The sequence below is a fragment of the Eulemur rufifrons genome, chromosome 8 (assembly GCF_041146395.1).
Source record: "Eulemur rufifrons isolate Redbay chromosome 8, OSU_ERuf_1, whole genome shotgun sequence".
NCBI lineage: Eukaryota > Metazoa > Chordata > Mammalia > Primates > Lemuridae > Eulemur > Eulemur rufifrons.
Genome location: NC_090990.1, coordinates 67,486,570 through 67,499,443, shown reverse-complemented (window position 1 = coordinate 67,499,443; position 12,874 = coordinate 67,486,570). Strand labels below are relative to the sequence as shown.

General features: G+C 35.9%; 1 protein-coding gene and 1 pseudogene across 2 annotated transcripts in view; one reads left to right on the top strand and one right to left on the bottom strand.

Moving 5' to 3' along the window:
* Positions 1–12,874, top strand: part of COL24A1 (collagen type XXIV alpha 1 chain) — a 331,682-nt gene that overhangs the window by 211,630 nt on the left and 107,178 nt on the right. For both annotated transcript variants that reach the window (XM_069478155.1, XM_069478156.1), the window contains exons 33-37: positions 2,853–2,906; positions 9,189–9,242; positions 9,463–9,516; positions 10,832–10,885; positions 11,045–11,152. In XM_069478155.1, the coding sequence (XP_069334256.1) occupies positions 2,853–2,906; positions 9,189–9,242; positions 9,463–9,516; positions 10,832–10,885; positions 11,045–11,152 (324 nt within the window). The remainder of the gene's footprint in view (positions 1–2,852; positions 2,907–9,188; positions 9,243–9,462; positions 9,517–10,831; positions 10,886–11,044; positions 11,153–12,874) is intronic.
* Positions 6,042–6,128, bottom strand: LOC138390953 (U2 spliceosomal RNA; annotated as a pseudogene).

Sequence of the window (12,874 nt, the reverse complement as noted above, 5' to 3'; positions counted from 1 at the left end):
GTAATCAAGACAGTGTAGTACTTGCAAAAGAATAGATGAATACACTTGAACCACATGGGTTTGAACTGCAAATATCTGCTTATACATGGATTTTCTTCCACCTCTGCCACCCCTAAGACAGCAAGACCAACCCCTCCTCTTCATCCTCTTCCTCAGCCTACTCAATGTGAAGACAATGAGGATGAAGACCTTTATGATGACTCACTTCCACTTAATGAATAGTAAATATATTTTCTCTTTCTTATGATTTTCTAAATAACATTTTCTTTTCTCTAGCTTACTTTGTTGTAAGAATACAGTATCTAATACTTGTAACATATGAAATATGTGTTAATCAACAGCTTGGGTTATCTGTAAGTCTTCTGTTCTACAGGAGGCTATCAGTAGTTAAGTTCTGGGAGAGTAAAAAGTTATATGCAAATTTTCAGCTGTGCAGGTGGTTGGCATCCTTAACATCCATGTTGTTCTAGGACCAACTGTAGATCACTGAAACAGAATGGTAAGCCCAGAAATAGAAACAGATATAATCTTTGTTCTACACAATGTAAATTCCATATAGACACAAATATAGTCAAGTAATCTTTGACAAAGGAGCAAAGACAATACAATGGATAGTCTTTTCAACAAATAATGCTGGAACAAATGGATGACTACATGCAAAAAAATGGATCTAGACACAGATCTTTCACCTTTCACCAAAAAAATAAATAAATAACCAAAACCTCAAAATGGATCATAGACCTAAATACAGAATGCAAACTATAAAATGCCTAGAATATAAACATAGGAGAAAATCTGTGTGACCTTTGGTTTGGTGATAGGTTTTTAGCTACAACACAAAAAGCACAATCCATGAAAGAAAAAATTGGTAAGTTGGACTTTATTAACATTAAAAATGTCTGCCGTGCAAAAGATACTGTTAAGAGAATGACAAAATAAGCTATAGACTGGGATAAAATATTTGCAAAACACGTATCTGATAAAGCACTTGTATCCAAAATATAGAAAGAATGCCCAAAAGACAACAATAGGCTGGGCATGGTGGCTCAGGCCTATAATCCTAGCACTTTGGGAGGCTAAAGCAGGAGGACTGCTTAATGCCAGGAGTTCAAGACCAGTCCTGGGCAACACAGTGAGACTGCATCTCTACGAAAACTTTAAGAAAGTATCCAGGCATGGTGGCACACACCTGTACTCCTAGCTATTCAGGAGGCTGAGGCAGCACGATTGCTTGAGCACAGGAATTAAGGAAGGTTACAGTGAGCTATGATTGTGCTGCTACACTCCAGTCTGGGCCACAGAGTGAGGAAACCTGTATCTGGAAAAAAAAATAAATAAATAAAAGGAAGGAAGGAAAGAAAAAGAGAGAGAGAGAGAGGGAGGGAGGAAACAATTAGAAAACAAACTCAATTACAAATGTGGGCAGAAAATCTGAACAGACACCACACCAAAGGAGATGTAGAAATGATACAGAAACATATGAAAATATGCTCAACATCATATGTCATTAGGGAACTGCAAATTAAAACAACAATGACATATCATTATATACCTGTTAGAATGGCTAAAATCCAAAACTCTGACAATACCAAATGCTGATGAGGATGTGGGTGGAGCAATAGGAACTCTCATTCATTATTGGTGGGAAGACAAAATGATATAGCCACTTTGGAAGATAATTTGGCAGTTTTTTATTAATACAAAGCTAAGCATATTCTCACTATACAAACAGGTAATCAACACCCCTTGGTGCTTACCCAAATGAGTGGAAAACTTACGTCAACACTAAAACCTGCACATGAATGTTTATAACATCTTTATTCAGAGTTGCCAAAAATTTGAAGCACCCAATATGTCTTCTGTGGTCAGACTGTGTCCTCCTAAAATTCATATGTTGAACTCCTAATACCCAAGTAATGGTATTAGGAGGTAGGATCTTTGGAAAGTGATTAGGTCATTAGGACACAGTTCTCACAGTTGGGATTAGTGCCCTTTAAAAAACACCCAAGAGAGCTAGTTCTCCCCTTCTGTACAGCTAGAAAGTACCATCTACAAAGCAGAAAATGGGTCCTCACCAAACACCAAATCTGCCATCACCTTGATCTTAGACTTCCCAGCCTTCAGAAATATGAGAAATGAATTTCTGTAGTTTATAAGCTATCGGTTTGTGGTATTTTGTTATGGCTGCCTGAACAAATTAAGAAAATGCCCTTCAATGAATAAATGGATAAACAAACCATGGTATTCCCATACAATGGAATATTATTTACAATAAAAATAAATGAGCTATCAAGCCACAAAAATTTATAGAGGAACCTTAAATGCGTACTGCGAAAGAAGCCAGTCTAAAAAAGCTACATATTGCATGATTTCAGCTATATAACATTCTGGAAAAGGCAAAACTATAGAGATAGTAAAAATTATCATGCATTTACTTCTTCTTAAAAAATACTATGTTGTTCGTCATATATTTGCTAGAAATATTAAGCAGATGTATGACTATATTATATCCATCAAATAATATAACTTGTGAAAGCAGTTAGCACTATATATGATACTTATTAGATACTTAATAAATGTTTGTTGAATGAATGAGTGAACTAGGGCATGAAAGAATGAATGGTGCTTCTTTCTTTCCTTTTGTTTTGAATCCAAGCAAAACTTAATACTATGCATGAACAAGTACAAAAGAATCAACAAAAGATACAATTTTGTTTATACACAGTAGAGTAAAACATTAATAAATGTATTATATAAAGATATGTCATAGCATAAATTCCATATCTAGGTGCAACGTTTATTGAAATAGAGTAAACTTTGATTCTCATATCTTAAATTTTATTTTAATATAGGGACCACGAGGACTGCAAGGTGATGCTGGACCTCCTGGGGAAATGGGCGTTGAGGTAATTTTTTTGTGGCTCTTTCTTATACATCAATACTCAATACCTTTTGTAAGACTCTAAGGTAAAGTTAATATATTTTATATATATATATTATGAAGAATAATTCTATAGTGTTTTGTTTTGTATTCAGGAAATAAAGCCTAAAATTTCATTAAAAGTAGGTATAATTATTGTATAAACCTAATTTTATATATACAAAGTTCTCCTCTAACAATTAGCTCATTGAAATAGCATAGCAAAAAGTAGATAATACTTTCCCTTCATTGATTTAGATATGACTTGATAGCTTGATAGCCTTTCATTTTAATATGTTATATGTCCTTTATAAAAGAATATTCAAGGCTAAGTGACATAACCAGACCCCATCTATACAAAAAAGTAGAAAAAATTAGCTGGGCATGCTGGCATGCAGCTGTAGTCCCAGCTGCTCAGGAGGCTGAGGAAGGAGGATCGCTTGAGTTCAGGGTTTGAGGTTGTAGTGAGCTATGATGATGCCACTGCACTCTAGCCTAGGCAACAGAGCGAGACCTTGTCCCCCCGCCCCCCCCCAAAAATATATATATGTATATGTATATAGAAGTGACCCTATTGAGAATATATTTTAAATTAATAAGCCATGTTTGTTATAATTATAAAAATACAATTAGTTTATTTTTATTGTTTGTTAACTTTAGCATTAAATAAATGAAACAAATTCTCTCCTCCCTTGGCTTCTGTGTAACTTCTCTCTCTTGATTCTCCACTTTACCTTGTCTTAGCCTTTCTCAGTCTTGACGTGAAGTTGCCCTTTTACTTCCTCAGCTTATCAATTATATTATCACAGTGACTTTAAGTACTAATTTTATTCTAATAGCTCTCATCTTGATAGCTCTAATTCATGTCTCTCTCTTCAGGTACAGTTATTGATTTCCTGTTGTCATTTTAAATACTCACGTAAATACCCCACAAACGTGTCAGATTGAAAATATCTAAACCAAGCCTATGACATTTCCACTTTTCTTCTCTTTTTATTCCCATCTCAATGAAAGACATCCCTTATACCAAATAACCCAAAACTGAGAGTCCTCCTATGCTCCTCCTCCTACATCATCCTCTCCAATCAGCCATCTTTTCCCTTTGAGTCAGCCTCCCTCCCCCATTCTCTCTTGAAATCTATCCTGCCCTTTTCAACCCTGTTGCCAGTGCCATAGTCCTCCATTCTTATGCCATGTCTCCTCCAAGTCCTATCATTCATCATCCATTTGTTTTCAGTTTATCTTTCTTATATCATTCATCTCCTTGAAATTTTCAAGACCTCTCATAGCCTTTAGGATAAAATGCCAATTTCTTAACATGATAAATAATGTTCTACATGATCTAACTTCTGCAAACCTGTTAACCACATCCCCAGTAAAATTCTTTTCCTTTCCCACATGAAAGATTTGTTGACCTATTTTGTATTCCTTGATTATTCCATGCTTTCTTACTGTGCACTGTGTGGGGATTAAATGACTAAGATATATGGTCCCTGACTCCTTTAGGAATTTATAATCTAATCCAGAAGATAGTCTTATAAAGGGTCATTATATTGCAATGTGTTGGACTCAGTGATGAGGCTAGTGACAGGGCAGTATAGGAGCATAGCAATGGGCCCTTAACCCCACCTAGAGAAAGGGAAACATAAGACTTACGTGTATGTGTGTGTGTGTGTGTGTGTGAAGGAAGAGGGGTTGAGGAGATGAGTTTTAAGGAAAAGTAGGTGTTAGCCTTATGAAAAGAGGGAATAAAGATTAGGGAAGTGCAGAAAAAGGGATAGTATGAGCAAGAAAATGCAAATATGAAGTAGTATGGATTCTTTAATGCTTAAAGTCAAAGCAAGGAGTGGTAATAGATGAAGTTATAGGAAAATGATTAGATCATGAAAAGTCTTATGTATTCTGTTCAGAAGCTTGAACTTTTATTTTACAGGCTATAGCAAATCATTGTAGAGTATAGAACAGGGCAATAACAAAGTCAAATTTGCGTTTTAGGAAGATAATTCTAACAACTGCATAATTGATGTATTTGAGGAAACAAGAGTGAAGACAGTTACACCTATTAAAAAGCTGTTGCATTGAACTAGGCAAGAAATGATGGCATCTGAACTAAAGCAGCGGGCATAGAAAAGGAAAGGAAGGGATCAGTTTGAGAAATATTTGTTATATAAATTCTGCAGAACCTGCAGATTTGTGGAATTTGGAAAGTAAAGCGGAAAGAGAAGTCAAAAGCTATTCCCAGAATATTAGGTGTTGCAAGATGTATAGCAGTACCTTTTCCTGAGACCAGAAAAGACTGTTAGAGAGGTTAAGGTCCTATTTGCCAACCCGCCCAAGGTAAATGGCTAACAAGTAGCAGAGCCTGGCTTTGATCTGACTCAAAAGTTAATGCTTATAACTATATTATGCTATATCCTCTGCACCTAAAGGCAGCTGAGAGAAATCATACTTCATAGCTTGAAATTATTTAAGAGAGTAGGATAAAAGTTCTCTTGTGGTGAGGAGTAGGGGTTGAGTAGGCAACTTGATGAAAATATGATGGTTTAGAATAGTGGTTGAGGATAATGGAAGAGGGAAATTCCCAAAGACAAGTAAAAACAGATATACCTCAAACTCAAAGTGAACTAGGAGATGGTGAATCTGCAGTGTATTAATAATAATGATGATAATTATACTTAATGATGGAGCACTTTCTATGTGCCTAGCTTTATTTATATGCTTTACTGTATTAATGGGTTCTCACAGTAACTCTATGGGATCGGTGCAGTTATTATCCCCATTTTGCAGATAAGGGAATTAAAGTGTGAAACGGTTAAGTGGCTTACTCAAGAGTAATAGCTAGTAGTAGTGGTAGAACCTAGATTTAAACTTAGGCAATCTGCCTCCAAAACCCACACTCTTAGCCACTGTGCCTCTCAACATGTAATGATGCCACTTTGTGTAAGGGTGTAATTTTTTCCAGCAGTATTTATCTGGGAATAGAAATGGTAAAGACAATTTAAAGCGCTGATCCAGGATTGACATAACAAAAAAGTGTACCACAGTGATCAGCTACTGGATTTAGCCTAGGAAAGGAGTAAAAGAGGCCAAAAGGGACTGACAGGGAGAAAATAAGTACTGCAGGAGGTCTATAAGATTAAAATCAGATTATTTTTTAATTTTTACTTTTTTACTACACTTGATCTTAGCCAAAAGGCCAAGAAGCAATGAATTTTTAATTTTTTTAATTGATTGCTACATTGTATGTATTTATCATGTATAACATGATCTTTTGAAGTATATACACGTTGTGGGATGGTTAAATCTAGCTAATTAAATGTATTATCTCACATAGTTACCATTTTTGTGGTGAGAGCCCTTAACATCTGCTCTCTTTGTATTTTTCAAAAATATATCATTAATTAAAGTCACCTGGCTGTACAATAGATCTCTTCAATCATTCCTCCTAACTATAATTATATATCCTTTGATCATCATCTTCCTATCTCCTTTCCCCTCTAACCACCCCATCCTCTAGTAACCACCATTCTACCCTCTACCTCTATGAGATCAACTTTTTTAGATTCCATAGATGAGTGAGATCATGCAGTATTTTTTTTTGTCCCTACCTTATTTCCCTTAACATAATGTCCTCTAGGTTCATTCATGTTTTCTCAAATGACAAGATTTCCTTCTTTTTTATGGGTTGAATAGTATTCTATTGTGTATATATATGATATTTTCTTTATCCATTCATTTATTGTTAAACACTTATGTTGATTCCATATCTTGGCTATTGTGAATAGTGCTAAAATAAGCATAATGGTGCAGATTGCAAATGTACATACCATCCAAAGCAATCTACAAGTTCAGTGTAATCCCTATCAAAATGCCAATGACATTCTTCATAGAAATGGAAAAAAAAATCCTAAAAATTTGTATAGAACCAAAAAAGACCCCAAAGAGACAAAGAAATCCTGAGCAAAAAAAAAAAAAAAAAAAAAAAAAAGCTGCATGCATAACACTACCTCACTTTAAAATATACTACAAAGCTATGTAACCAAAACAACATGGTACTGGCATAAAAATAGACACAAAGAACAATAGTACGGAATAGAGAGCCTAAAAACAAATTCACATGTTTACAGCCAACTGATTTTTTACAAAAGTGCCAAGAACACACAATGGGGAAAGAGTGGCCTCTTCAGTAAATGGTGCTGGGAAAATTTCATGTCTGCATGCGTAGGAATGAAATTAGACCTGTATCTCTCACCATATACAAAAATAAACTCAAAATGGATTAAAAACTTAAACATAAGACCTGAAACTATAAACCTCCCAGAAGAAACACAGGGGAAAAGCTCCACAACATTGGTCTGAGCAGTGATTTGGGGGCTAAGACCTCAAAAGCACAGATAACAAAAACAAAAATAGACAAATGGGATTACTTTGAGTTAAAATGCTTCTGCACAGCAATGAAAACAACCAACAGAGTAAAGAGACAATCTATGGAATAGAACAAAATATTTGCAAACTATATATCTGACTTGGTGTTAATATCCAAAATACAGAAGGAACTCAACACAATAGCAAGAAAACAAATAACCTGATTTAAAAATGGGCAAAAGACCTGAACAGACATTTCTCGAAAGAAGACATATAAATGACCAACAGATATATGAAAAAATGCTCAACATCACTAGTCATCAAGGAAATGCAAATCATAACCACGATGAGATATCACCTCACCCCAGTTAGAATGAATATTATCAAAAAGACAAAAACTAGCAAATACTGCAAGGATGGGGAGAATAGGGAACCTTTACACACTTAAGAGGTTCCTCAACAAATTTAAACAGAAAGCAATTTTGATATGGAAGAAATCCCAACAAAGTTGGAATTCTCTCAAGAGAAAGTTTAATCTTAGTGCAACACATTAAGTTCTATAATTTCTGAAGCAGAGCAGAAACCCAGGCAGTCTCACTTCAGGGCCCTTTCACTTAAGTACTGCACTATACTCCCTTTCTTAATAGTGAAGAAGTTACAAAGGTAACCAATGGAAGAATTAAAATAATATAGCAACTATTTAAAAATTGAGAAAATGATAAAAAGGGAGGTGGTGTAATGGAACTAAACTTTTAGCAAAGTAATACATCCAAAAGTCAAGTTATACTTATTGGGTTATAGAAGTAACCATTAGGAGAACTAAAAACAAAAAATATTCAAAAGTAATTGCCTCTGAAGAATGGGACTGAGGCTTTTCATTATAAGCCCATCTATTCTGTTGTGCATGTAAACTTTTATTTTGGAAAAAACCAAAAGCCAAAGTGAATATGGATTGCAGAAGCTGAGTCAAAATGTAAAACTGAACTTTCTCCCATCTATTAATAAAATAGTATATATGATATAAAAGAAATTTTAACCTCTAATAGTTATAAGGAAGTTTGTCATCCATGGATCAGAAACATTGAGGAATCCCTGAAAGAGAGAAAGCAAATGGGAAAGAGAGGGAAGGAGAGAGGAAGAGAAGGAGAGAGAAAAAAGAAGAGGAGGGAGGGGAGGGAAGGGGAGGGAGAGAAAAGGAAGAGGGTGAGGAAAGGAAGGAAGGGGAAAGGGAGGAACACACATAGTATGTTCAAAAACAAGATAAATGGCTCTGGGAGACAAAGACAGTACATCCACAATTATCAGGAGGAGCTCCAGGCCTAGAAATAGCCAGGCTGAGAAATGCAAGAAGTTGTATGTTTTCAAAGTAATAAGAACCAAAAGCTTCCCAACAAAACTGGACCACTCATGAAAGAAGGCTGGAAAAGAAGCTCCACGCATATGTGTGTGTTTTGTAATGTGAATAAATTCATCTCTTATTTGTGTGATATTTTCTATAAAACCAATAAGGAAAAATGAATGTTTTTAAGGAAGTGGGCTCCAGAAAGTACAACAGAAAGGGATGGGAAAAGCAAAAGGTGAGGAAACACAGAGAAGAGTGAGAGTATGAGGGTGGAAAATTAGAAGAGGAAATAGGAGGTAGTTTGTTTTTTATTCTTTGACCAAGGTTTAAAGAAAGGATTAGAAGAAACTGGTCTTAAAAGTCCTGATTTCAGGTGAAGTTGTTTTGGCATTTGAACTGTTAAAGGATCCCCGAAAGTATCTGGTCTCATGCCATGAAATATATAAAGGAGTAACAAAGAACCTCTTTTGGACACACATCTTACCCTTGAGCTAAAAATTAGCACCATCATCTTATGAGATGGTTATTGCCTTTATAATGTGTCAAATCATTCTCTTGTAGGGACCTCCAGGCATTGAGGGAGAATCTGGTCTGCAAGGCGAGCCAGGTCCAAAGGTAACCTTCCTAAAAAGTAGAGGAGGGTCTCTAAACTTTCACCATTGAATCTCCTACATTTGCCACATTTTGGCAAACACCCACCATCTTGAAAGCAGGTGAATGCCAGCAAATAAAAATGGGAAGTGTTTTGGAACTCCTATTCCTTATGACATACCCTCCATAATTAGACACACAGTTTTAGTAGAAAAGAGTTTAATCTTTCCCTTTGTTTCTTCAGGGAGATGTTGGACCTGTAGGCAGTGTTGGAGGAACTGGGGAACCAGGGTTACGGGTAAGTGCCTACTGGAAGCCTTTTTAATGTACTGACCCACTTATTTCAGAAACTCACAGCTTCTCAGCCTAAACACTTCAAAAATTGCATGATAAACCTTTCTGATACATTTTAGAAAATGTTTGTCTTTATTTCATAATTTTAAAAGCTGCATGCCAAACCCTGCTCCCATTCTAATTTAGTAACATTTATAGTGTTAACCTCATACATCCTTTTCTCAAAATCAGGTGTACTTTGGGGAACCCTTGTGAGAAATGTGGAGTCACTGTGATTGTCACTAATATTAGCATTAAGAAGTAATTAAAAAATACCGATTATCAACTCTTAGACTATTTCCTGACCTAACAAGACAGATAAAATATTGAAATCTAATTTATGCTTAAAAAAATCAAACCTATAATCATGCAAAGTTGGCAAGATGCAAGAACATAACTATAGATGGTTGTAACTAGATAGCTTAGAAAAGTTATACTAATATAGACAGACTTTATTTGAACTGTGATAAGAAGTTTTTTCCCTAAGATAACAGTGCCCAAGATAATTTTAAGAGACATTTGTTCACTAAAAGGCAAAGTAGGAAGATTTATTTTGCACCTGGTTTCTGTCTTTTCATTTTCCCACCTTTGGGGGAGGTGGGTGAGTGGGAGGTGAGGATAATGGAAATGTTGGTGATAGGAGAGGTGTAGCAACTCTGAATAAGCACTAATTTACTTTTAAATAATTTAGGTATCAAGAGAGCCAATTCTACATTAATATCTCCATAAAGTGTGGCTCTGCATTTCTGCAAGTTTCATATCTATTGTAGAGGACAGCTTTTTAATGTACTAGGGCCTTAATCTTTGCCTCTACTCTGTAAGGGAGAAAGTATAGAAACTCTAAAATTCTGGTAGAGTGATTATAACTCTGGTGGAGTAATCAAGTTGTATTAACCCATGTGAATTCAGTGTAGCAAGGCACTCTAATTTTGTGAAGTGCAGTATATACATTCCTTGAACTCAGAAACACAGGTCTAGCTGTATAAATTGCTGTAGCTATCAAATGGATATATATTAAATTTAATTGTCTAAAATTTATGAATATTCTGGGACCATCTCACATTTGAATTTACAACACTGACTCTTTAAATCATCTACAGAGCTGTTCAAGGAAAATTAAATCGTGCTTATTATACTGTCAAATCCTCTTTAGAAATAAAGTAAAATTAGAAAGAAATGAACACAAACAAGCTACTTTCTCTATGTGCTGGAGGAAAAAAATTGAATAAGTTAAATGATGTAGCAAAAAATTTAACCTTACTGTTTCTGCTGCAAAATAGGGTGAACCAGGAGCTCCTGGAGAAGATGGTCTCCAAGGAAAAGATGGATTAAAGGTAAATCATACTTTTAACATTATGTATGAAGTAGATGTTTTGTGGACTCTTTAAAATATAAGACATAATTATTTTTGTGTGCCAAACAAAAACCTGCTTATTGTGTGGCATAATTATTTCACTGCATTGTTCTTTAAAAATATTTTTATTGGGTTACAGGGAACCCCAGGAGGAAGGGGACTTCCTGGAGAGGATGGAGAAAAAGGAGATATGGGCTTACCAGGAACTGTAGGCCCTGTGGGTAGAATGGGTCAAATGGGTCTTCCGGTGAGTACAACTGCATTCATTTTCAAATTCTAAGTGAATTCAGTACCCATATGTGTACACACACATGCACAGACACATACATACTCTAACCCCTTATATATCCAGTGAGTAATTGGAGGTGTAGAACTGTGACTTGAAAGAGGAAAAAATTGAGGATGGATTATCAGCCCTCCTAAGATTCAAAGAGGAAAGAGACTTTTTCCCTGTGTCTTGTGGACACTTTTTTCATAGCCATAGAACTTCTGATGTAAAGCATGTATAAGGGAATGCTTTTGTGTTGTCTCAAACTTAGTTTGATTGAATATTTTGGATCTTTATTCATAGAACTGACATTATTGTTGTAGAATAACATCTTAGCTCCAGGATGAAATAAGAAATTCTTTGCACACCCGAATGTTTATAGCAGCACAATTCACAATTGCAAAGATGTGGAAACAACCCAAATGCCCATCAGTTCATGAATGGATTAGCAAAATGTGGTATATGTATACCATGGAATATTACTCAGCTATTAGAAATAATGGCAATATGGCATCTCTTTGGTTCTCCTGGAGAGAGTTGGAACCCATTCTATTAAGTGAAGTATCCCAAGAATGGAAAAATAAGCACCACATGTACTCACCAGCAAACTGGTTTCCCTGAGTGTACATTTGGGAATAACACCAATTGGGTATCGGACAGAAGTGGGGGCTGGGGGGAAGGGATGGGTGTATACCTACTTGATGAGTGCGATGCACATGGCCTGGGGAATGGACAAAGTTGAAGTTCTGGCTGGGGGGAGAAGATGAGTGCATACCTACATGATGAGTGCGATGTTCACTGTCTAGGGAATGGACACGCTTGAAGCTCAGATTTGGGGGGATAGGGGGGCATGGGCAATATATATAACTTGAACTTTTGTACCCCCATAATGAGCTGAAATAAAAAAAAAAAGAAATTCTTTGCAAGCATAATATAAGCAATCAATATCTGATTCTAAATTGTTGTATTACTTCAAGGGAAATTCTAACTGTTATAGTGGGCAAATTCTCTCACCTTGAGGCAATTGGAAGATGTGAATAAATAATGAGAATAACAGCTCTGTTGCTTAAACACAGTTAATTTCTAATATTTGTTATATTCTTACAGAGACAGTCTCTCTGGTCATTTTGCTGTTTTACTTTACTATTCTCTCTTTCTTGTCTCATACTTCTAAACATGAGTTCTCCCCAAGATTATTGTATCTTTACTTTTCTAAATCTTCTTACCTTTTGAGATATTATCCTGTCTTGGAAGTCGTTCCTTTGGACCCCACCAGAAAATGATTTCTCTTTCCTCTGGACTCTGGCAGTCTTATTCAGACTTTTAAAGATGGTACCTTTTAAGCAAGTAGGTCTCTTCCCCCAGAGAATTCATAGCTCTTCAAAAGCAGACACTATGTCTTTACTCCTTCCCATAAACCACAGGGCTTCTGTGTTTCAGCAGTTCCACATGGGGGCTCAGAACTAATCGTGAGTAAACTGATCATGCAGGCAGGCTAAGAGACAAAGTCATGATTTATAAAGTTTGTCATCTTTGTGCTTTTTTCCTGTACTTCTCTTCCTCTGGCTTCTAACCTCCAGATCTTTGAATGTCCTATGACAGCCCCTGCCCCAGTGGGCTCAGTTAGGTTTGCAGGACTAAGAGGAAAGTGCTATCTGGAAGAATACAACAAATATCATAAATGAAGCATAAACTGGCCAT